Source organism: Danio rerio, chromosome 21, assembly GCF_049306965.1.
Source record: "Danio rerio strain Tuebingen ecotype United States chromosome 21, GRCz12tu, whole genome shotgun sequence".
Lineage (NCBI taxonomy): Eukaryota > Metazoa > Chordata > Actinopteri > Cypriniformes > Danionidae > Danio > Danio rerio.
Window position 1 is genome coordinate 27,204,214 of NC_133196.1, and position 26,691 is coordinate 27,230,904.

The window sequence follows — 26,691 nt, forward strand, 5'->3', positions numbered from 1 at the left end:
ACTAAACATAGCTTTTCCATGGTATTACTTACTTTAAACTAGAGATGCCCAAAGTTGGGCCTGCTGGCCAAAGTTGGCCCATTGTCCCTTTGGCCCACCATCCCTGAGAGTAGAGTGAGAATGATGGAGAGGGTTGGGATGAATGCTTTTAACACGGAGATCGTCATTACTAATTTGAGGTAACCTGTTTAACTTATAATTATTATAGGAATTTACCCGTGGCAACTATATTACCTTCGGCCCACCAGCCCAATTGGTTTTTGGCCCTTCATAAGAAAAAGTTTGGGCACCCCTGCTTTAAACAATGGTTCATGGGCACTGATAATATTATAATAAAACGTTTCAGAGTCAAATGAAGCAAACATTTAGTTTATTAACATCATTTCATATTTAGGCTATTGTTTAAACCTGCGCACGACACCTACATTTTTCTCTTCGTAAAAATGGAATAGTGCGCAAAGGGCATCTGAAAGCCACACCAGGTCGTCTCCAGTTTTTGACAAGTATATGTCAATAATTTATTGCGTTTGGTTTGGACTGCTTTCCTATTTCCTTTCCCTCCACCGTTTGCACAAGTAGTTAAAGAACCGACTCTCGCTGTGATTGTTGTAGCGTATTATGACTTAATAAATGAATAATTTACGGAGCGCCTGCTAATAAATAACTCACTCCGTTAAATGCAATTACATCCGTAGCCACAAGCTGGCATACATTAACCATACAAAACATTCCGTGATGCTATACATAACACATTAGGCAATATTAATCGTGAATATTAATATATGTGTTCATTTAAACATGCTAATTACTAGCTGCTTTTAATCATAGCCTATTTTTGTGTTAGCTAAATCGCATGTTTACCTTTTTGTTCAAGCATGTGGATGTAAGCATATACAGTTGCATAAATGTAATTTATGTTTCTCATAGCCTAATTTATGTTGCTCCAATAGCCTTAATAACAGTTTAGTGATCGGAAAGTATTGTAGCTATCTTAAAGGCTTGCATTTTTCTCATGTGAAACAGCTCATTATCAGGAGGGTGTCTTTCCCAGCCGGCACACGACCGACCTTCAACGTTGAAATATGGTTGAAATAAGGTCAGATGTGTTTTGAACGTTGAAATAATGTTGATAGAACGTTTAATTTTGAACGGTTGAAAAACAGCCTGCATATGACAAGGCTTCAACGTTGAAATGTGGTTGAAAATACGTCAGTAGTTGCTTTAATGTTGAAACAATGTTGAATGATAAATGGTTGAAAAAAGTTACAGAAATCCTTGTACAAATCAACGTTGACATTTTTTTTTATCATGATCTGTATGTTGAATTAACGTCATGACTTCACCCAATATTCAACATGTTTGGTTACCATGGTATCGGAGGACTCGGCGCACGCGGCCACGCGCAGCGCTTCACTTCACTTAATTACGAACACCTGACCTGCAGTGCAGCAGAATTCAGAGGTAAGCGTGTTTTTAGATGCTTTAATGTTTTATTCACCCCCCGATTTTGTTTTACACACAGTGTATCTTAAATGTGACTTGGTGTACTGTTTCGAATTTTGAAGCATTTAAAACTTTCCAGTTTGGTTTTTAGTCTTGTTTGCGCTCCGGTGACGCGCAGCTAACCTCGAGGTAATGTCACGTTTAACGTTAGTCTAAATGAGCGTTTTTATGGCAAATTCAAAGCGATAAAATCCAAACGCAGTTTAAAGTTACGGAGCAACGTTATAAAACAATATCCTTTTTATACGCTGTATCATTAGTGTTATTATTACAAAGTGAACTGCTGTCGTTTCACTGTTGTTGTTGTTTTTGCTTTTAGACATGTAACTTACTCCAGAGACGCACTAACTTGCACAGCATTGAATGGAAAAGGCTTTGTCCATGTAAGTTTACTTTACCTTTAACTAAGCTATCTGTTAAATCTTCTTGGTGCTTTGGTTGGTGATATTCTCTTTCTAACATGTTTGTTTATTGATTGTTAGGCTATGTTGTGATATTATATTGTTATATTGATATTATTATTGTGAAATCATGTTGTGATGTTATACTATGTGACAGTATTGGGGAACAAATATGTATTTAGTGAGAAATTAATGCTTAAATTACACTTTGTATAGTAGCAGATAAGAGGTGTAATGGATTTTAACTTTCTGGGTTTTCTGGAAGGTCCAGTTGAGGGGCATCAAGAACACGCAGATGGCCTAAACCTGTGTCAGCATGGACAGACTGCAGTTCTGCTACTCCACGCCAAGGCTTTTGTATGGATGTCTGACTACTACTGTGTTCTCTAAAGGTATTACTGGAGCAAAACAACAGCACCTGTTACAGTGAAATTTGTATTCATAAAAATAGTGATACATGTGTAGCAGGTCCAGTACATGTGATGTCATTGAGAAGTTGTTTTTATTAAATGTCAATAAAACAAATAAATAAACATGCTATTTAAATAAATCTAAATATTAAAAACTTGAGGATTAAGATGAGAAATGAAATGCATCATCTGTCTTGCGAAAGGGGTCTACTTAAGAATTCTGGTGTTTTCCAACTGAAAGGGATAGTTTACCCAAGAATGAAAATTTACTCACATTTTACTCCCCAAATGGTTTAAACCCAATATGAGTTTATTTTGTTGAGCAAAAAAGAGGCTATTCTGAAAAAAACTAAAAACCTGTAAACATTGACCTCCATAGTAGAAAAAAAATACTATAGAAGTCAATGGTTATAGATTTGCAGCTTTCTTCAAAATATCTTCTTTTGTGTTCAACGTGGTCAGTAAATGACGACAGAATACAAATTTTGAACTATCCCTTTAATTCTCTGTCCTACATGCAGACTTTTGTAGAAGTGCTACTCCTTCTAGAGTTTTTCTCAACCAGTCTAAAAAGCTTCAAACAGCTTTTACAGTACATTTAATGGTTTACAACAACTTGTAATTATTAGATGTGTTGAATGTTTCATGATTCTTTACTGCAGCCTTTGTTAAAAAAAAGAACGAAATTTTTTCGAGAATCTGAAATTTGAATTCTGGAAATGCTGGCACCGGTGGTGGCGAAGGGCTTCCTGACGATATCACACCTAATTCTTCACTTCTCTTAGTTAGGAATATTCAGATGGATAAGTCAAAATTATTGAGTGTGACGATATTATAGGACAAATTTGGATTCAATAAAAAATAAATATTTGAATTTCACTTTGTATAATAGCGGATACCAACTTAGTTGTATTCTCGTATTTCATTTATTGCAGGTTTTCTGGAAGCTCCATTTGAGGGCATCAAGGACATACTGATGGCCTAAACCATGTGTCAACCTAGACAGACAGACATCTATTGCAGTTCTGCTACACAAGACCAAACTCTCTGCTTTTGTATGGATGTCTGACTAGTACGGTGTTCTCTAAAGGTATAACTGGAGCAAAACAACAGCATCCGTTACAGTGAAATTTGTGTTCATAAAAGATAGTGATATGTGTAACAGGTCCAGTACATTTGTCATAAAGGTTAAATCACAGTAAGTACTGTAAAAATAACTTGTTTGCCTTTGCCACAACAGGTCATGGTGTGTGCATACTGCTCGTAGTAAACACACATGCTGATCTGATGCGGGAGAGATATATGCAAACACATTTGTATTTACTGTTTTGTTTTGCTTCACTAAAGTGTTGTTGGAGCTTGGTATGTTCACAGTTGAAATCACTGAAGTCACATGGAACGTTTTGACAATGTGTTTTATGCCTTATCTTGACAATGACCATCTTGTGACTATTGCTGTCTGTAGAGGATAAGGAACATTTAATCTAAAATATTTTAGTTTGTGTTCTGAAGATTAACAGGTCTCTGGGATGACACAAGTACTTAATAACAGAACCTATATGAACACTTAATGTGACATGTAATAGTGAAATAGTGGTCCTACATTCACAAATGTGAGCCATTATTATAAGACCCCTGTGAACATGCAATTTTTATGATACTAATAATAACGGAATAACAAATTGCTTTTACTGTTGTGTTTGTGAGAGAGAATCAAACCATATATTCTACACATTTTCTTGATGATTTACTGAAATATTTGTCTACATGTTCTACTGTCACAGGTGCTCAGTTTTGCTGCAGTAATGCTAAACACAATAGATGTACTTTATGCAAAAAAAAAACAAAACAAAAACAAACAAAAAAAAAACCTACTAAATATTTAGCATGCAGACCTGCAAAGTGAAGGAGTAATGTCAGGTTTAGATTATAGCATGAGTTTTTACTATTGTGAAAGTGAAGCCATTCATTCACAATGAATCGGAATAGCAAACCTCATTATTGATTTTGTAGGAAACTCACCTGGTGTTTGAAAAATAAATATGTATTTAACTGCTAGACTGATACAGATGTTTAAGTGTTTTACACTTGATTCTTTGTCCCAGTGCCATCTTTTATCTCAAGTTTTTCTCTCAACCTATAAAACCTCAAACAGATGTAATGTATTTCACTTGTGATTCTTAGTTGTGAGTGATGTTTTTTATTTTTATTTTTTTACTGCAGCCACTTTAAAAATGGGTATTTTGTAAACTTTGTAAACGGAATTGTATTTTGGAGACTGTGATGGTTGAAGCGTAGTTAGTTACTTAGTTTAATTTAGTTAGTATCTGTCTTTCTGAAGACAATAACACTTTACAATAAGGTTGTATTAGTAAGTGTTAATGTATTTACTAACATGAACAAAGAACAATGAAGCATCTTTCATATAAAGAAAGTACAGTTCATGTCAGCTCAGTGCATTTATGTTAACAAGCATGCATTTTGATTTTAATAGCATCGGGACATATTTCAATTAATTAAATGATTAATAAATGCTGTACAAGTATTTGTTCTTTGTTCATGTTAGTAAACATTAACTAACTTTAATTCATGAAACCTAATTAAAAAGTGACTATTTAATTGTATGCCTTTTCCTGTATTTGAGTGTACAGCGTGTATAGTAACCTGCATGGTTTTAATGAACTATGTATGCTGTAAATGTTGCTGTATATTTAGAATAATTGAAATAATGAGGTGTGTATTAAATAAATTGATACACAGGCTAAGTTGTGTATTTGTGTCGTGTATTTTTTATTAGTAAAAATTTGTTTGCTATTTTTATGGACTTTGCGTTGTATGTAATTTCTATTTAACTTACGTTGAAATGTATGACGGTGAAACAACGTCACGGTATCAACGTTGATCCAATTTGCAAAATCGAAAGGTAATTCAACCTTCATTCAACGTCTACAAAACGACCATAATTCACCCATGAAGAAGGTAAGAGTGAAACAACGTTGTGATTTCAACGGTGAATCACCGGTGGTGGTCCAACGGTGAAACAACGTCACTATATAAACGTTGATCCAATTTGCAAAATCGAAAGGTAATTCAACGTTGATCCAACCATAGACCTGACGTTGATTCAACGTTGAATCACCGTTGAAATGCCGGCTGGGTTGTTTAACATCAGGAGATCATGTTTATTTTTCTGAATGCGACATTTGAAACGGCTCAAGTTTAAATACTCGAGGTGAACACACCTTATAGCTGGGTGTGGGTTAGGTTATTACACAGACTATCCTTACTTTTGGGACATTCTATAGAAACGTATATCTGTTTCTGAAAAGCACAGCTGAATAACAATAAAAAAAAATCATCACAAAAATTTATAAAATGGACTGATGGTTGACTTCTGTGAGCTGTTCTGTTAAGGAATATTTCATTCGTGTCTCAGATTTTTTTATTGAAAACACTTTACAAATGTACAAATCCTGTCATTGCCCCTGTCCTCTGCCCAACTAAACGAACCTAGAGCTTTAATAGCTTTGTTATGACTAAAAACTGTTATTTAGAAAAAGAAAAAAAAACTTCAGAAATAGCAAGGTTAAGTTTTTATCATTCACATCACTTTAAAAACATGAAATTCTAAATTCTACAAATTAATACTACAAATATATAATATAAATAAATTTACAACTGCCTCCATGTTTTGTCATATTTGTATTAAATTTCCCATAAAATTAATGCTATGACTCGAAAGTGACATCATTTGATGGAGAAGCTAACAGTGATCAAGGATGCGTTCTATTATTGAATTGTAAGAATTCTTCTTTTTGTATGATTTTTTGAGGAAGACAAGCTAAAGGTCAGGCTCTGTCACATTTTTTTAAGTGAAAATGTAATGTTTTGATAGAATGTCCCTTTTAATGGTTTAAATAATTACACAGTATATCTGATGTTATTAAACACATTAATGGGCTATTTGTTTTTTGTTTTTTTGTATTTGCTATTTGTATTTACAACTTATTTCTCTTTCAATTTGAGGACATCTGCACAACAAAATTTAGCTAGTATCTAAATAGCTAGTATCTAAATTATGTGTGTAAAGAAGCTAATACAGCTATCAGATATAGAAACAATTAAAGAGAAACTTGAAAATTCTTAGTATTCACAATTTAGAGTTATTGTCACGTTCACAGCCTGTGTTTGTGTTTATTTCTTTTTAGTTCTGTTTCTTTTGTTACTCTTTGTTTCCTTAGCTAACCTGTTAGTTATTTATTGTTACTCATTGTTTCCATCCCTCATCTCATTATCTAGTTTAGCTTAATTGTTTCCTTTCACATACGTACCATTTTGCGTTTGCCTCTTGTTAACTAATGTTTTAAGTTACTCTTATGATGTCTGATTCCCCGATTGTTATGCTTTTGCTTTAAATTGTTAAAAAATTGATTATATTGCATTTGGATCCTCACCTTATTTTTTATTCTTCTACTACAACACGCTGGAATATTACAGTTAGGAGCTAAATGTAATACTCCATTCTGTAAACTAATGATGACATTTCTTCAGAATTTAAATTAAAAATGTGTTTTAATGTCTTTAAAAGTTAAGGAATCAACATTTGGTGGCAAAACCCTTATTTTCCATCACAACAAATTAAAATATTGGTTATTCAGAGCAATTGTCATTTTTGTTAAAAAAATTACATTTACATTTAGTCACTTAGACGCTTTTGTCCAAATTGACTTGAAAAGGCATTCAGCCTTAGAGTGCTATAGTTAGAAGGTGTTAGAGTTAGAAGGGTGTTAGAGTTAGAATGGTGTTAGAGTTAGAAGGGTGTTTCTACAGGTGGTTTGTCAAGACCACTCACCTGTGTGAAGCACACTTTAAGAATGCACAATTTTTAATTTATTCAATTATATTGAGATGTATAGTGATTGAAAGAAAGTTTGGTAATGTTTTACATTTTACATTTTAAATAACCCCCCACCACACCCCCCCACCCCCACACACACACTTTCATTTTTTTTTTTTTACGTTTCCATAGTTTTTGGAACTGTATTTCACATTGAACTACCCCAACCCTACACCTTCAAGTAAATTGTTTACAACTTTATTTTCTGAAGAAAAAAATCCTTATGTATGACTCATAAGGGTGACACTGTGGCTTAGTGGTTAGCACTGTCACCTATCAGTAAGATGGTCACTGGTTCGAGTCCCGGCTGGGTCAGTTGATGTTTCTGTGTGAAGTTGGCATGTTCTCTCTGTGTTTGCGTGGGTTTCCTTCAGGTGCTCCATTTTCCCCCACAGTCCAAAGAAATGCAGTATAAGTGAATTGAATAAACTAAACTGGCCATAGTGTATATGTGTGAATGAATGTGTGTGGATGTTTCCCAGCACTGGGTTGCAGCTGGAAGGGCATCCGCTGTGTAAAACATATGCTGGACATCAGCAATACCCTCATAATTCACCTTATACCCGAGTCAAATGCACGTTATACAGAAATTTATGTCACACACACACCCACATAACATATACCAATATTTCCACAAAATTTGCCCTATTGTTGTTGTGTTTTTGTCAGTTGAACAGACATGCCTGAGCAATGGCTTATGACGAGTCTTACGCTGGCTCAGAGTCAGTTCACCTGTTCTCCAGCAGAAACCGGTTTGACCAGGTGGCTACAGGTGCACTGAGCTGCTCCTCCCCCACACTGAGACACAGCAACACAGGACTCTTGAGAAATACTGATTATGTGCTGAGTAGGACACTACGTACATAAAGCATGTTTAGTACAAATGCGTCATGTCCAGGAGCCATAAAGTTTCACTTTAGATTCAGAAAGTGTGATGATGAGGTATGGTCAGCACTACGGCAAACAGAAAACATTCCAGGAATCTCCGAGTCTGCTCTCTGTTGTGTCACATGAAACCGGCAAACACTCAATAGTTTGTAGACCACTAAGGAGGAAATATTTTAATGTAGAAATGTAGAAAATATTCACTCTATGCTATAAATAATTTTTCTGAAGTAGTAAAGAATACAAAGATTATTTAACAATACAATTAAAATGTTTTTTTTTTTTTTTTTTGGAAACATGTTACATTGTTTTCATTAATTATATATGTTAATGTTTTTACTAACATGATCAAACAATGAACTGTCTATTACAGAAAGAATTGGTAAATGTTTGTTAACATAAGTTATTGAAAATACAGCAAGAGGGTCACTGGTTCGAGCCTCGGCTGGGTCAGTTAGCATTTCTTTGTGGAGTTTGCATGTTCTCACTGTGTTCGCTTGGTTTTCCTCCGGGTGCTCCGGTTCCCCCCACAGTCCAAAGGCATGCGGTACATGTGAATTGGGTAGGCTAAATTGTCTGTAGTGTATGAGTGTGTTAAAACTTCTAAGTTGCGTCTGAAGTTTAGATGGAAAATTAACATTTTTCTCTGCCTTCATTGTTTATGTTGAAATATTTCATTTTAAAGACCAAGAAAAGAAAGTATTCTTTGCCATAAAAGTGATATTACAATTTTTTTATATTAGTTCATATTAATTTTAATTATTTATGTCAATTATTTAGTGATGGTTTCTATTGACAGAACTTTGTTGTTTTTGTAGTTTCAATGTTGTTTTTTTATCCCTTTAAAAACATAGAGATCACTTCCTGTCAACAACTCTTCTTTTGTTACATTCTGTCACTTAAAGCTATTAAAAATGGTTTACTTTACTAGACCTTATAAATAATCAAAACATAAAAATAAAAACCCATTTATTTTACACATAATCTTGATCCATTTTCTTGACCCATCCTTAAATTTTCACACACATATAGTTTAACCCTAAACAGTAAATAATTGTTTAAGGAAACCCATATAAGGTCCTTCTTTCCACAACGGAAAGTCTCTTAGCAGTGACTCATTCAAAGTGAGGTCCGTTCGCACATCATGAAGTAACAACAAAACCAGTAGAGCAGGTCCTTCTCTAGAAGTCCCTCCCCCAACCGTCTTTTAAAGCATTAGCGCACACCCTTTCACACACACACGCTTGATAAGACTGCGAAGAGAACCACCAACCAACCAACAAGGAAAACGAAAAAGCATGGCATCAACCGGCCTACAGATGCTGGGCATCGCCCTGGCCATCTTTGGGTGGATCGGAGTCATTGTGCTCTGCGCACTCCCCATGTGGAAAGTCACAGCCTTCATCGGCGCCAACATTGTCACTTCACAGACATCCTGGGAAGGAATTTGGATGAGCTGCGTGGTTCAAAGCACCGGACAGATGCAGTGTAAGGTCTACGACTCCATGCTGGCTCTCTCCTCAGATATTCAAGCCGCTCGAGCTCTCACCGTCATCTCCATCGTGATCGGAGTCATGGGAATCATGCTGTCGATGGCTGGTGGAAAATGCACCAACTGCATCGAGGAGGAGAGCTCCAAAGCCAAGGTTGGGATCACGGCAGGTGTGATTTTCATCATCTCTGGGGTGCTATGTCTGGTCCCGGTGTGCTGGACGGCTAACGCTATCATCCAGGACTTCTACAACCCGCTAGTGGTCCAGGCACAGAAGAGGGAGATTGGAGCGTCACTGTACATCGGCTGGGGTGCCTCAGCTCTGTTGATCATTGGTGGAAGTCTGCTCTGTTGCCACTGCCCCGAAAAATCAGACAGCGGAAAATACACAGCTAAATACAACGCAACCCCTCGCTCTGAAGCCTCTGCACCCTCCGGAAAGAACTTTGTGTAAATGATCAACTCAGGAAAATGGACTCTACAATGTTTACGGTCTTAGTTTGTTGGACATTGAGGCTCAAAATGAGTTTGCAGGACTTGAAAAGCAGATGCTGAATGTTTTTTTTTTTTTTTTTTTTACCAATATATATGCAAAACAAACAAAGAAAATGGGGAACCACGTTTGAAACAGCCTCTGCAGTTAAAGGAGGTTAACCTGAAAATTATTTTTGCTTAAGTTTGGTCAAATGTTCTTTTGTACCGTGGTCATTATAAAAGTGTTCACTTTTGTATGTTTTCAAGTATGATTTTGTAAATATTAGCATTTTTGTACAGCCTAAGTACAGGTTTTTCTACAACTTTGTACAGGTTTATTTCTTGATATATGTTTAAAGGAATTAATAAATAAATACATTTTGTTAATATCACACCTGTCTTGTGGATTGTCTTTTGAATTTGCATGGGCGTTGACATGGGTGTTGCATTACAGGCCTCTATTATGTGTCACTAACCCTGTGGCACTTTAAAGATTTCAAAAGAGTTTCTGTGTGCAAAACATTCCCAAAGGGAGTTGGCAAACAGCAGGTTAGATGTAGTTTTTCAGGTTTTCTCTTGGAGCCAGTTCATTAAGGACAAGGCTAAACTTGATCTGAGGTTTGGCTTGTGTACTCAAACCTGCTGATAATTAGACACATTATGAACTTACAATTATTACAGTTACTTGTTAGTCAACAAAGTTTGAATTCAGGAGGCAAACAGATGCACTGCAAAGCTGCTTTGGAACAGCTTATGAATTGAATTTGATTGAATTGAAGTGAAATGAATTGAGTATTACAAATCAAATGTAAACGTATAGAAGCAGAATTAGAAGGTGTTTCACACAGCATTAATTCATATAAAAATGTGCAAATGAGATAAAAAATGTATATGAATTAGCCATAAACACACAAGCTATATAGAATATATACAGATGCAAAAACCTCTAAGTGCCATCCGAAATTTCCTTCTAAAATTAGCCCTTTTCAGAGACTCCTTTATTTGTGTTCACTTAATTCCCATTAAAGGCAATGAAAATAACATATTAATTGATAAAAAAGGGAAATTACCCAACTTATACATAGGAGCTTGACAAAAAATAAGGTCACACTTTATTTTGATGGTCCATTTGTTGAATTTGAGTTACATTGCAACTAATTGTCATTGGATTATAAATAGACTGTTGTAAGGTCCACCCAGTTGGCCCAATGCCGGTGTCCACTGGTGGATGAAGGTTCACTGCATGTTCGGTCTTTCCAGTGCACAATGTTGATTTATATTAAACTTAACTCATATCTGACTCCAATTTTAGTATGAGGTGGTTTAGAATATTAATATATTTATCCTCGTTTTATCTGACTCCAATCATAAAACATTAAGAAGATTATATCAATATGTAATTTAGATAAATGTTTGAACCGTTTGTCTTTACTAGTAACTATTACATCCGTTCATTCGGGTGCTCATGTCGCTCAGAGAAATCGCCTCGGCCGAAGGCGTCCCTCACGGTCACACTCCGGTCAGTCTTGAATATTAAACAGAGGTAAATTGACTAATACTTTAGATGGCCGCTACCAGCGCGCTCGTTCTAAAATACTTTAGTTAGTCCCGCTTAGATGTACACCTTTGAGTTAAGACAATCATCATTTCTAATTAGAGGTTAGGGCATTAATATAAATGTACCCGACTACTGGACTCTATAGTAACTTTGGTTTTCACCAAGCCCATGGTTTCCCATATGAACTTAATTTAGAATGATATTACCTTCAAACAAAGGTCGGGTACCCAATCTAGGTTAGTCGTGCAACACCTTGTTGACCTAGACGGAAGTTATCGCCCTTTCCACCTAAGTACACATGAATCAATATCAAGAGTCAGCCGGATCCCTAAAACACAATTAGTGTGCCAATGCTCCATCTCAATTGGATTTTAGTCCGTCTACTGACCTGACGCAAGACTTGCGGAAACAAGGATACAGCGTAATCTACTTGAATTAATAATTACAGAGTGAGCAAAATATGGTCAAACATTACAATTTATTAGTCAGGTAAATGTATTATGCCAATTCAATCAGTCAATTCATAAATGATCAATACAAAACATCAAATTATCAAAGATAAGTCCAAGATGAAAAAGATGCATTCCTGACTTCTTAATATACATAACATGGGGCAGACCCCATGTTATGGGCTGATCTGGTTAGGCAGAATCGCCCTGAGCTTTTCTTAGTCCTTACCTTAAATAATCCAAGAATTCCCTCAAGGAAGGGGGTGTGAATGTATAACAAAAGGCATTCACACTTAGTGTCACACCCCTCACAGTGGATCAAAAGATGCCTGAAGTTATATATTTATTGTTCTGATTATGTCTATTTCTGAGAGAATGAGACCATTGTACCAATCGCACTGAGACATTTCAAATGATATCAAACATGATAGTTAAAGTCAGTTTGGTTAATTCTAGAACATTCAAACATTGAAATGACCATATGTGTGAGTTGGGGGGATGAAGCAGACTCAGATGCAAATTCAGCAGGAACTGGTTTTTCCCGCATTCCTCCCTGGTGGGTTGTGAAGTCACCAGTCTCTGTTTTCAGCTCATGTTTTGAATTGTCAAAGATATCAGAATATTTGCAATATTTCAATTCTTACACTGTTAAATTGGGGTTATGGTTTGGGTTTGGGTTAGTGTATGCTGACATGTAACTGCAAAGTTTCTTATAGTCAGATAAATGTCTGTTGAAGGAGCAGTATCAACAAATATTAAGCAGACAGTCTACTAATACTCATGGACCATTAAAATAAAGTGTTACTGAAAATGCTAATTTTAAGAGAAAAATTCAGATGGCACTATAATGTTTTTGCATCTGAACTCTTCATATAAACTTGTATTTTTTTATTCAGAATAAAAATGCGAGCATGAAGGTTCATAATATTCATAAGATATAAAATTGTATAAAAGAGATGATACAAAATTCATATGTATTTGCCATCAGGGTTTGATAATATGATAATTTGAACAAAACAAGTTCAAACATTAAGGTCTGCAACAAAGCTTAAACATCACTGCAGGTAGGCTAAGCGGATTGTATGAAAACATATGAAGGAAAAGGTCCATATTTGTATGAATTAGCACCAATACATGATTTCATATGAATTTAAACAATGTTTTTGAATAGAAATGCAAGGATAAGGTGCTTATATAGCCTTAACTGTGATAGGGGTGTGTCTCCTAGCAGACTGTATGAAAACATACAACTGAGAAGATAATTAATGGATGCCAGCAACGTGCAATTAACTTTTCTAAAGTTTTTCTGTGGAAAAAGTTAAATATATATATGAATTTAGAAATTAAAGCACAAAGCTTTAGAAGGTTTAAACCAAACTGAAAAGCAGATCGCTTAAGAATACAGATTCAGTGTGATTAGCCAAATTACCATGAAGATTAATTGGTAATTTTTAACCAGAAAAACAAACTTTATCAAGACATGCAGTCCTTGACTTTGAAAAAATGTGGGGTGGATTCAGCCAGCCTAAACCAACCACTGGGTTAAATTTCAAATAAAAAACTCAACTGTAACCGTTTGCTTGGGTTTGTCCAGCTGTTTCCCCAAATTTGAGTTTAAAAAACGTGTTTTATCAATGCTGTATTCAATACATCCAAAACACAACCACACGTTTCTTATTTATCAAATAATTTGAAAAATTTAAGTATTTTGAAAAGCTGATTAAAAACTACATCTGCTCTGTACTGCCCGCTCACACTGACCCTCTGCAATTTGCATACGGAAACAACCGCTCCACCGATGATGCAATTGTTTACACTTTGCACACTGCTTTTTCTCACCTGGAAAACAAAAACACAAATGAGAGAATGCTGTTTGTGTACTACAGCTCAGCATTCATCACCATAGTGCCGGCCAAGCTGGTTGTGAAGGTCCAGGCTCTGGGCCTACACAGCAGGATCCTGGACTTCCTGTCAAGCAGATGCCAGGTGGTCAGAATGAACAACCTGACCTCATCCACACTGATCCTCAACACTGGTGCTCCACAGGGCTGTGTTCTCAGCCCACTCCTGTACTCCCTGTACACACACAACTGCACATCCAAACACAGCTCCAAGGTCATCATTAAATATGCTGAAGACACAACGGTGGTGGGCCTAATCACCAATAATGAGGAGATGGCCTACTAAGAGGAGGTGCACACTCTGACGCAGTGTTGTCAGGAAAACCACCTCTCACATCAGCAAACCCAAGGAGCTGTTGGTGGATTTCAGGAGAGAGAGAAAAAAAGAATACACTCCCATCACCATCAACGGGGCACCAGTTGAGAGAGTCAGCACTTTCAAGTTTCTTAGAGTCCACATTGCTGAGGATCTGACATGGACTGCTCACACAGATGCAGTGCTGGGGAAGGCACAACAACACCTCAAGAGAAGCAGCAGCAATCAATCAATCAATCAATCAATCAAGCCTTTATTTGTCACTACACTTTCGTATAGCGAAATTGGACCCCCCAGACCATACACAAAACATCACAAACAACTTTTCAGGGGAGACAGATCTTAGGAGGTAGCATTTAGAAACGAAGAAAGATACATTTGGACAGTTAATCTGTTTAGGACAGCAGGTTAATCTCCCATTCACGAGTATTTCATGCAGTGAAATCTCCTCAGGTCTTTGGGTAATTATGCATTCAGACGTTAATATCCAAACAAGTCTTTAAATAAGTTCAGTATTGTTGTTGCAGATGAAATATAACACAGAAAACGTGATTTAATTTTTTTCCAGTGGCCTAGATATTAATTAACAGTCATACAAACAACTTTACCGAAGCCTCTCTACTTGACGGTTGGTCTCGCGTGTCCATAATGTTTGTAGTTTGTTTACACTTTTCACCCGTATTTGTAGTTCTAATCGAATTCACGTCCATCGTGCAATGTACTGTGGGCAATATCAGCGGTTAGAGTATGGACTCTTCTATTCTTAATATTTTTACCGGAAATAGTAAACCATCCGGGAACCTTTGGCATACTCTTTTTAACATACTATGGTTTAGGACATACTAATTCTATTTTCAAATACTATTTAGGACATAGTATGCAGATTGAGAAGCAGCATTTGTCATATTCGTAATACTGTCAATATTGCTAAATGTATATTGTTTTGTTTTTGGGGAGTATGTCGTTTTTTGCACTGCTTGCAGCTAGCACCTAAGATTTTCACTCATCATAGCCCACATGCTGCTGATGATCTGACAATAAAAGTGATTTGATTTGATTTAGCTGTCTCATCAACACATATATTAGCTGCTTCATTACTTTTTTGAGCTGCCAGAAGGTGTCTCATGTTGTCTACATACAGTATCTCTTTAAACCCCATACACAATAGCCAAAGAATATCAAATATCCATTATTCTCCACTTCTTTTTATTCTGTCTTGAACCCCGCCCAAGGTTTTCGTGCTATAAAACCCCCTCAGACACTTTCGTTCAGTCACGCATGAAGTGATTTGTGTCCGGCGGCGATGGCATCTCAAGGCATCCAGATCCTGGGCATCATGCTCTCCATGATAGGCTGGTTGGGCACCATCATCGCCTGTGGTATGCCCATGTGGAGAGTCACAGCCTTCGTTGGCGCCAACATCGTCACGGCCCAGATCATCTGGGAGGGTTTGTGGATGAGCTGCGTGGTCCAGAGCACCGGACAGATGCAGTGCAAGGTCTACGACTCCATGCTGGCTCTATCACAAGACATGCAGGCCTCCAGAGCCATGGTCATCATCTCCATCATGGTGGGCATCTTTGGGTTCCTCATGGCTGTGGTTGGTGGGAAGTGTACCAATTGTTTGGAAGACGAAGCAGCAAAAGCAAAAGCGTGTATCTTTTCTGGGGTGGTTTTAATCATTGCTGGTTTGCTCATCTTGATACCTATTTGCTGGTCAGCGCACACTCTTATTAGAGACTTTTACAACCCTTTGTTAACAGCATCCCAGCGGCGGGAGCTGGGAGCCTGTCTTTATATAGGCTGGGGGTCTGGAGGCCTTTTGCTGTTGGGCGGTGGGTTACTTTGTTGGAACTGCCCATCCAATAATACAAGGCCCTACATTGCAGCCAAGTACACCCATGGCAGATCTATGACCCCAACAATTAACTACGTGTAAGAAAATGAGCGTAAGTTGAAGATATGAGGCACTTACTGTAAAGAATGACTCAAAGCGAATGCTAATGGATTTACTGTGTGCCTGCAGTTGGCTAACATGCAAATTACTGCTGTCATTGGTTAAATGCTTGAAAATGACTGAGTTGATGCATGTGAAAGTGAATTATTGTTTGTATGCAATAAAAAATCTAAAAATCTAGTGTTTGATTGATTATGAATGTCTTAAAATACAGATCTATTTACATACAGTGAGCAAGCGCTTCTCTGTTGACCATCCTACAGCTGCTGTTTTGTGCTGCTGTTTTTATTACACTTGCACACAATGGATAAGTTATTACCGTTGTCAAGGAGAAACTCTTTGCACTCCAACTTCTTTGCAAAGTAAACAAGAGGAAGAATTAATTATACAGTTGTGTATAACAGCACTCTGTTTAGGACAAGCAAAACTAGAGATGTAAGCAAATAGTGTTTTTAGATCAGTGCAAGAAAGAATTCCTGAAATTATTAAAAAATATTATAACTCTATTTTAAAAATGCATGTGTTGTTTCATAAACCAAAATATTTATTTTGGTTATGAAATGCAGAATTAATGTTTGATTTTTTACATAAGTAAATAAACACTGTTTCTAAATGAGATGTTTCATAAATATTTTATAAAATAATAATGGATATAAAATAAAATCTAACATTAACAGGCCAATATACAGTACAATTCTATTAAATGAAAATAACTTGACCTCAAAGAGGCTGATTTTATTTTAATTATATATATATATATATATATATATATATATATATATATATATATATATATATATATATATATATATATATATATATATAAAGGAGCTGAATGATTGTATGCACTAAATCTAATGTATTTTACCAACTAAAAACAAAAAAAGATTGTCACTTGACTGTTATTTCAACAGAGGTTTATTTTTGCTTTGTGCAATTAGTTAGAAAAAAAAGGTGCATAAAATGGTATAACAGATATCAATAAAGTTTGTGTTAACATAAGTGGATGCATTATCTAAAAATTCGAAATACATTTTTGCATGAAGTTTGCTAGGTTAGTTTATTAAAATGTTCAAGTGCATGTTTAACAGGACATTTACTTAACATAACTATAACAGCACTAACTTGATTTTAAGTAAAAGTTTGTTAGTTGGTGATTAATTATACTAATGTTAACAAATTAAACCTTATTGTAAAGTTTTTTTCTGTTCTATATTAAAACTAAAAAACACATAAGCTATATAAAAACGACAAGCATGCTCGATACAACACCAATAAAAGGCACATTTCGACCAAAGTTCTGATCGTCCCCTAAATGTCCTTCATACAAATTCTTTGTCCGATCCGTTTGATTTCGGTGCCGGGTATTTGGCCACGAACGCTCGCTGGTCTTTGGCAGGACACTGGCAGCACAAAATTGCTCCGCCGATGAGCATCAGCCCCGCGGAGCCCCAGCCGGTGTAGAGCGCAGCTCCGAGCTCGCGCCTCTGCGCGTCCTGTAGCAGCGGGTTGTAGAAATCCCGAATTGTGTTGTGCGCCGTCCAGCAGACAGGAGTGAGGCACAGCAGTCCGGAGAGTAGAAAAATCACCCCTGCAGATACGACAACTCTTGCCTTGGCGGATTTATTTTCGATGCAGGTGGTGCATTTGCCTCCGACGACCGCCAGGAGAACAGCCAGTATTGAGAGCAGGATGGAGACCACGAGCAGAGCGCGCGCGGCTTGCAGGTCCGGTTCCAGCGCGAGCATCGACTCGTAGAGTTTACACTGCATCTGACCAGTGCTCTGCACCACACAGACTATCCATAAACCCTCCCAGATCATCTGCGCCGTCACGATATTGTTGCCAATGAAGGCTGTGACCCTCCACATAGGGAGGACGCAGGTTATGATCGACCCAAGCGTCCCAACAAACGACAGGGCAACTCCTAAAATCTGCATCCCCAAAGATGCCATTTTGTCCCGCTCCTTTCATTTAACTGTATTTTGCACGAGTGGGGGGTTATATAAGACCCACTCAACTGTTCGGGGTGGGATTTGAACAACCGAACTATCAAAGAGAGACTTTTTCTGGTCACATAAACTCTCCTTCAGATCCTTTTTTTATATGTATTTATTTATTTATCGGCTTTAGTTATTGCCATAAATGCCTATAAATAACCCTTATGTAAAATATGTGAAAAAAGTTTCAAAACAATGTGGTGATATGAGTTCAGTGAGAGGCAATTCTCAATAATTGTGGCATGTATATGTTTAAGACACATGAAATGGTTCTGTTTACTTGTTCTCAATGAAAGCAAAAATTTCAAACAATAAAAAATAAAAGGGTAAAAAATAATAAAAGGTTTAACAATCAAGTAATTTTATCACAGCCTTTTTAATTTTCCTCATATTTACCACACACATTCAGTGGTTATTGGTTGTTGCAGCTTTTAATATGTATGTTCCCTGAATGCATTAAAGTATTTAAATATAAATACAAACTTGATAACATGCTGAATAATGTGACCCTGGTCCACAAACATACTTTAAATTTATCCAAACCTATATTCTGATTAGTAATATCCATGGCTAAAAGCTAAATGGACACTTTTAAAGGGATTTTCTCAATAGTTAGATTTTTTAAACCCTCAGATTCTAGATTAGTTGCATATCTCAGCCAAATATTGTTATATCCTAACAGAGCACACAGAAATGGAAAGCTTTTTTCATTCAGCTTTTATGTATGTATAATCTCAGTTTCTTAAAATGAACTAGTATTAGTTATTGACTCCTCAGTAGTCCATGGTCAAATATGAAAGTGAATTTTTTAGTAAATAAATAGATATTCTTGAATTTAATGTAGATTACTGTAAATTTACACAAATGAAGCAATACTATTTTGCATCATGGTAAAATGACAGCAATAAATTTCTTCTACATAAAAACAACAAAATGTCATGACAATTACCTTTACTTTATCAGTGTTGTCTTTACACACCAAATATCTTGCTCTTCCTCTTCACTGACACTGCCGGCTTTGGTAAATACCCTCTGAAAGAAAAAAGCATGTGGCTCAGGGTGGGTTTGGTAAAGTAGACAAGATTTTTCATGACTGATGAAGATTCTGTTCTGCTTTACATTTTTATTTCCTCAAACTCTGGGAGACTGTCATCATACTGTAATGATGAAGATGATTCTTTCTAAAAATACATAAAAAAATTTAAATGATCACAATCAGATTGCATTCAGAATCAGATCAGGGCAAATTCACCACAATTTAAATGGCACAATTAACAAAAAAACAAGGACCAAAAGAGTGATTCACAGTGTTACCAGAGAATAACCTGCATTGTTCCCTAAAAACATTTTATTAAAGGTTCTTCAAAAGATCATTTAGATTTAAAAACATAATAAAAATTAAAAAACATTTTTTTTGCACTAAAAAACACTTGAACATGGTTTTGGCCACTTCCAGGCTGGTTTCCAGCCATTTCCAGCCCTGTCTTGGCTGGACAGGCTGATAAATGACCAGCTAAATCCAGCTAAAATAACTAGATTACAGGTCATGTCCATTTAAGTGTGGCCAATAGTGTCTTCAAAGTTAGTGAAAGATCCAGATCCTGCTGATTTGATTCAGAAGGTCACTTTTTTTGTCAGATGGCTCACCGGTTGGACTTTCATTCACCATCATTCATTTTAAAAAGTACTCGGTCCATTTTATTTGTATATGTTGTACTCAAATGCATAAACTCTAAAGGTGCCTGATAGTTAGATGTGGAGCTAACATTGATCAGATTCACTAGTGAACTGCATCCATGTAAGCACGTCACATTTGATGCAGTAATTTCACAGTAGGAATACACACAAAGACTCATCACCATCATCATCATCATCATCATCTTATCATCTTTCATTGGAAGACTCGTTCTCACCACCTACAGTGCAATTCAGCCAGGTATACATACGCTAAAATATTAAGGTGAAAGTCATAATAGCTTGCGTAGAACAAACCCAGCTCCCAACCCAACTTTGAGAATAGATTAACAATATTAGCAATATTTTTTATAAAACAAATATAAACAAATTACATTCTTCATCCTTGTCTCTTCTCTAATAGCGTATACTGTTGTGTCTCGTAACCATGATTTAATTACTGGCAAAGGTAGCCTACAGTAGGACTAATTTTCAAATGACTCACATAGATTTATGTTGCTTTTTTAAAAGTCTATGCAAAACTTTTATTTTGCCTCCTCTCTTTTCCCCAAATATGACTTTAGTGTTTTTTGGATGTTCTTGACTGTGACCTTTCAAATTTACCCAATAACTGATAACTGAACTCTTCTTATTTCTATACACATGTCCCCATTTCAATTTGTAGTACTGCAATTGGTGTAGATGTAATTGCTCTTCTACATAATCTTATACCTCATGTTGTTTTTTTTTTTGTCTAATGTTCTCAGAGATGTCTCTGCTGCTGACCCAGTATACCACACAACCATAATCTAACACAGATCTAATCAATCAACAATAAATGGCCTTTAAAGCTAATTATCTGCACCCCATTCACTACCTACTAAACACCTTTTTATACTTATTATTTTATTATATTTGTTAAACAAATCTTTCATCTTTATTGACTGTAAAAAAGTCTTCAGTTGCAATACCGAGCTAGTTAGTATTCGGAAGAGCTTGTACGTGAAATCAATTAGGCAACGAGCGCGTGAACCACCACCAGCTGCATCCAATCCCATTAATTAAAACCCAACCTCCAAAGGCCACTATAAATAATCGTGCCGTCTACTCGAAAGATAGAGTCGGGTTCTTTACACTATCAAAATCTACAATGGCATCTGTTGGGCTTCAGCTTCTGGCCACTGTCCTGGCGATCATCGGCTGGTTGGGTGAAATCGTCATTTGCGCGCTGCCCATGTGGAAGGTGACGGCTTTCATTGGCAACAACATCGTGACCGCGCAGATTTTCTGGGAAGGCCTCTGGATGAACTGTGTGCAGCAAAGCACAGGTCAGATGCAGTGCAAGGTTTATGACTCCATGCTGGCTCTACCTCAAGACCTCCAGGCCGCCCGAGCTCTCGTGGTCATCTCCATAATCGTCACTTTCATGGGCGTTTTCCTGACCATCGCTGGAGGAAAGTGCACCAACTGCATTGAGGACCAGGACGCGAAGGCTAAAGTCGTGGTCGCCGCTGGAGTGTTCTTCCTGGTTGGTGGAATTCTTTGTTTGATCCCGGTGTGCTGGTCCGCGAACTCCGTCATCAAGGATTTCTACAACCCCACCCTGTCCGATGCTCAGAAACGGGAGCTGGGAGCGTCACTCTTCATCGGCTGGTGCGCGTCCGGTCTGCTGCTGCTCGGCGGAGCACTGCTCTGCTGCCAGTGCCCGAAGAACGAGGGTCGCGCTTATTCTGTTAAGTACTCTGCTCCCAGGTCTGCTCCAGGAGCTTATGTGTGACGCACCGACTTTCTGGACTAGTGTTATCGTCTCCTGTTTGTGTAGGAAGAGATTTTTATGTTTTACTTTCTGGTCTTGCATGACCGTTTTTAATTTAATAAACGTCTTAATGATTTTTATATATTTGTCTCTTGGGATTTATTTTAAGTGAAGTTGCTCCGTTTCCAAAAGTCAGAACAGGCTTAAGTGATTTGGTTCAATTTGATCTGGTAACGTGTTTCTGAAAACATGCTTAACGGTTTAAATTTAACTACACTGCCATGCTGGTAAATTCACAATTGTTGAAAAACAATATTTAAAGTCTATTTAACTACTTTTAAATAGTAACTATTACACTTATTTGAGGAATCTTTCAGTCTATATGCTTTAGCAATATGCCTATTCTGTGAGCTCTGCTAAAAGTATTTTGGTTTTGCTTTTGTACTAACATTAACAGTTGGAGTGCATCTTCCCATTTCCAGAAGCTTTAATTTTTGAATTGAATTCCTGCAGTGGTTTTAGAAGTTTGGATTTATTACTGCTTTGGCATGACTAGTGACCATTTTAAGTGGTCACTAGTGTGGTCTATACTTCTCTATCTTTACCTGCTGCTTTCCTTTTTTTTGTTAGCGTTAATTATAGTTTGTTTTGTTTCCTTACATTGTTAGTAAGTATTATTTTATGTTTTTGGATTAGAGAAGTGAGTGTTGGTTTGAGCCGGGGAGTCCCTGCTCTCACCTGTTGAGAGTATGGCTGCCCCAGGTAGTGGAAGTTTTAATGAGTTGACAAGACGTCACGGAGTGAAAATAGACTCAACTGCTAGTATTGAAGAATGTGGTTTAGCAGTGGGGGAAGAAGTCGGGCATGATAATATTTTATCAGCTTCCCGAATGAATGGCGCTGTTGTTGTTTTTGTGAAAACTGTTGATCTAGCTAATTTGTTAGTTCAAAATGGAATAGTGATTAACGGTATTTTTACACCGGTGCTTCCTTTGTCTACACCCTCAAAAAAAGTAACGTTGTCGAATGTGCCACCTTTTATCCCTAACGAAGTGTTGACAAACTTACTTAAGCGTTATGGGAAAATAGTTTCACCTATTAAAATGATCCCGATCGGAACTAAATCGCCGCTCCTAAAACATGTTGTGTCATTTAGACGGTACGTGTACATGGTTTTGCAAGAACATCTTGATGAACTTGACTTGTCCCTAAATTTCCGACATGAGGACTTTATGTTATTTTCGCCACAACAAATAACGTTAAGTGTTTTAACTGTGGCGGTTACGGGCATTTAATTCGCGGATGTCCCAATAAGGTGGACAATAAATCAAATGAGGCAACTTTACCGGTTGCGACTGATGAGAGTGACGCGCGTCAGGAAAATCAGACCGCTGCGGCGCAGGTTGTAGAAGAGGAAGCACCTGGACCAAGCTCAGGTCAGACAGCTGCTGTTTTGACTGAGCCTGGGAATATTGAAGAAAGGGAATCAGTGGACAGAGCTGTGGACGAAGAAGATATGATTGTCACGGGTGATGAAATGAATGAAGTTGAGAACGTTTCAACCGCTGCGGAAGCTGTGGTGAGTGAATTGTTTGATCAGCGGGAAGGTGCGATAGCAGAGTTGGATGACAATTTATTTAAAACACCTCAGAAACGTAGGCGGGAACAGTGTCCTTTAAATGAGCGAGCAAAGAGAGGTGCTGGTGATGAACCGGGTCAAACAGACACGGAAAGCGAAAGTGATTTCTCTGAATGTAGCGTCAGTTTCAGTTTACCATTGAGCGGCTATTCTAGCAAGAACTATACTGCACACGAAATTAAAACTTTTCTTAAAGAGAAGACTTATACAGATGATTTTAATGATATTACTGATATATGGAGGAATTTTAATTCTTATCAAAGACAGTATACTTGGCTACACACTTATGATAATTTATTATCTTTAGCCAGGTTAGACAGATTTTATGGATATAGGCACCAACTTAATTTATTTAAAGAATGTGTTATTTCTCCTGTTGGCTTCTCCGATCATAGCTTAGTAAAATGTTCTGTTACTATGGGCCAGTTTAGGCCAAAAAGTGCTTACTGGCATTTAAATACTAATTTACTAAGTGACTGTACATTTCAAGATATTTTCAAGGAGTTTTGGAGTAACTTTAAGTCTACAAAATCAACCTTTTGCTCCATACAACAGTGGTGGGATTTTGCAAAAACACAAGTCAAACAGTTGTGCCAGCAATACACCATTAATGTTACAAAGGACAGGAAAAGTACAATTGAAGTATTAGAGAATGAAATTAAAGCCATGCAAGAAAAAGCAGATGCTTCAGGAGACTTGGGTTTTATAAGGAATTTTAAAGAAAAAAAGAATTCTCTAAACAATTTACTTGACCTGACTGCTCAAGGAGCTCTTGTCAGGTCAAGATTTCAGAATATCGAGTCGATGGATGCACCATCCAAATTTTTCTTTAATCTAGAAAGAAAGAATGGGCAAAAAAGATGTATATATAACCTGCTCTCTGAGACCGGAATTTTGCTGTCAGAATCTTCTGAAATAAGAAAAAGGGCAGTTAATTTTTATCAAGACCTTTATAAGAGTGAGATCATTTCTGATGAATCAGATACAAGTGATTTTTTTAACAATTTACCCCAAGTTCCTCAAGATTTTAATGTTGAGTTAAAGAAGGCTGTCACACTAGAAGAATTACAAAAAGCACTTCAAAGTATGGAATGTAATAAAGTCCCTGGCATTGACGGCTTACCAGCCGAATTTTATAAGACTTTTTGGAAAGAAGTCGGTTTGGACTTATTGCAAGTTATAAATGAAAGTTTGGCATATGGACAATTACCTTTAAGTTGTAGAAGGGCAGTGCTTACTTTATTACCCAAGAAAGGTGATCTTAATGATATTAAAAATTGGAGGCCTGTTAGCCTGTTATGTACTGACTATAAATTACTCTCTAAAGTTTTAGCTAACAGGCTAAGTGATGTCCTTAGCCATATCATTCATCCGGACCAGTCATATTGTGTTCCAGGAAGGCGAATATTTGATAATATCTCTTTTATCAGAGACATTTTAGATATTGGAAAAATTTTTAATTTGAATTTTGGCCTTCTTTCTCTTGATCAAGAAAAAGCTTTCGATCGAAGTTGAGCACAAATATTTGTGGAACACTTTAACAGCCTTTGGTTTTAACAATGAGTTTGTATCTATGTTAAAAGCTTTATATAACGATGTGGAAAGTGTCTTGAAATTTAACGGGAATTTATGTGCCCCTTTTAAAGTTTTTAGGGGCATTAGACAAGGATGTGCCTTATCGGGTATGTTGTATACTTTAGCTATAGAGCCTCTGCTAATTAAAATAAGAGCGAAATTAAGTGGGTTATCTCTACCAAGTTGTACAAATTGTTTTAAAGTGTCTGCATATGCTGATGATATTGTTGTTTTAATTAATGGGCAGATTGATGTTACCTTGTTACTGGAATTAATGAATGATTTTAAAAAGATATCTGCCACAAAAATCAATTGGTCAAAAAGCGAAGCCTTATTAGTTGGAAATTGGCACAACGCAGAGCCAAAACTTCCAGAAGGACTAACTTGGACTAAGCAAGGTTTTAAGTATTTGGGAGTGTTTTTGGGAGATGAGCTGATCATGCAGAAAAATTTTGAAGACATTATTGAAAAAGTCAGAGGTCGACTTGAAAGATGGAAATTTTTACTTTCTAAAATTTCCTATAAAGGACGAGTGTTGATCATAAACAATCTAATCGCTTCTGCTCTGTGGCATCGATTAATTTGTGTGGACCCTCCAAGTGACTTATTAATAAAATTGCAGTCACTTTTGATAGACTTTTTTTGGGACAAGATGCATTGGGTACAAAAAGCTATTTTGTACTTACCGAAAGAAGAAGGAGGACATCATTTAATGCATATCCAGAGCAGAGTTGCAGCTTTCAGGATTCAGTTCATTCAAAGACTTCTGACTGGTCCGGTGGACTCTAGTTGGAAAATTGCTGCATGTGCTATTTTGCGAGGGTTTAGAAATTTGGGCCTTGAGAAATCTTTATTTTGGACTGACCCACAAAAGATGGACTGGTCTAAATTGCCCATTTTTTATCGAAACATGTTTAAAGTTTGGTCTCTATTTAAAGTACAGAGGCATGGCAATGCATCATCTTTATTTTGGTTGCTCCAAGAACCTTTGATTTTTGGATCTCGAATGGACTTATCGAATGAGGGGATTCTCCCTTCTGTTAACGAGATTCTTCTGAATGCGGGAGTTGTAACTGTTGGACACTTGTTTAAACTGGCTGGCCCTGCTTTTAGGAATGTTGAACCTGTTGCGAATCGTTTGGGTTTAAGGTCCAAACGAATAGTAGCAAAGTTACTTGAAAAGTGGAAATCCTTTTTTACCCCTGAAGAAGCTAACATGTTGGAAAATTATGCTGATGGTTTAATCATTCCAAATTGCAATGATCCTTTTCCTGATTTATATTTATCAACTGATTTTAAGGAGTGTGAAGGTGTTTTTTTGCAAAATAATGTGTTGTTTTTAATGGGAACCAATTCTGAGTTTGGAAAAAATGTTTATAATAGTTGTGTGAAATTGCTAAATAGGAAGTCACTGAATGATAAGGTTGATACTCCATGGCGCTCTGTTCTCCATTTAAAAGAGAATGCTAAACCAGAGCGGAGAGCTCTGTATAAACCCCCCTTACCAAAAAAAGTGGGGGATTTGCAATGGAGAATCTTGCATGGTGCCATAGCTGTGAATGCGTTTGTTTCAATTATAAATCCAGGTAATAGTGATGAATGTCCATTTTGTTCTCAACGTGAAACCCTATATCATGCTTTTATGTTATGTAACAGGCTTAGTTCCTTTTTTCAGGTCTTATCTAACTTGTTTGTTTGTTTTGGCGAGACATTTTCTATGGAAACGTTTATTTGTGGTTATAAGTATACACGTAAACGACGTTTTTTTTGTCAGTTATTAAATTTTCTTTTGGGTCAAGCAAAA

The 26,691-nt window shown here is 36.8% G+C and overlaps 3 protein-coding genes and 1 long non-coding RNA gene across 4 annotated transcripts; 3 read left to right on the forward strand and 1 right to left on the reverse strand.

Annotated features, from left to right (window-relative positions):
• The first annotated feature begins 1,398 nt into the window (after positions 1-1,398).
• LOC141379879 (uncharacterized) lies at positions 1,399-5,079 on the forward strand. The gene is made up of 4 exons (XR_012396813.1): positions 1,399-1,461; positions 1,823-1,886; positions 2,170-2,296; positions 3,250-5,079. It is a non-coding gene; the product is annotated as an uncharacterized lncRNA (long non-coding RNA).
• A 4,247-nt stretch (positions 5,080-9,326) lies between these two features.
• On the forward strand, positions 9,327-10,454 carry cldnb (claudin b). The gene is given in 1 exon segment (NM_131763.2): positions 9,327-10,454. A coding segment is annotated over 1 exon segment (648 nt). The 5' UTR covers positions 9,327-9,394; the 3' UTR covers positions 10,043-10,454.
• Positions 10,455-17,143: 6,689 nt separating this feature from the next.
• On the reverse strand, positions 17,144-18,219 carry cldn29 (claudin 29). The gene is given in 1 exon segment (NM_001017771.1): positions 17,144-18,219. A coding segment is annotated over 1 exon segment (633 nt). The 5' UTR covers positions 18,199-18,219; the 3' UTR covers positions 17,144-17,565.
• A 2,838-nt stretch (positions 18,220-21,057) lies between these two features.
• cldnd (claudin d) lies at positions 21,058-21,812 on the forward strand. Its single transcript, NM_180964.2, has one exon. It carries the CDS (start codon positions 21,068-21,070, stop codon positions 21,692-21,694), a length of 627 nt encoding a protein of 208 aa, NP_851295.1. The 5' UTR covers positions 21,058-21,067; the 3' UTR covers positions 21,695-21,812.
• Positions 21,813-26,691: the final 4,879 nt, after the last annotated feature.

Bases quoted from the DNA above. Each gene is read 5' to 3' on its own strand.
- cldnd (NM_180964.2), top strand. From the start codon at position 21,068: ATGGCATCTGTTGGGCTTCAGCTTCTGGCCACTGTCCTGGCGATCATC.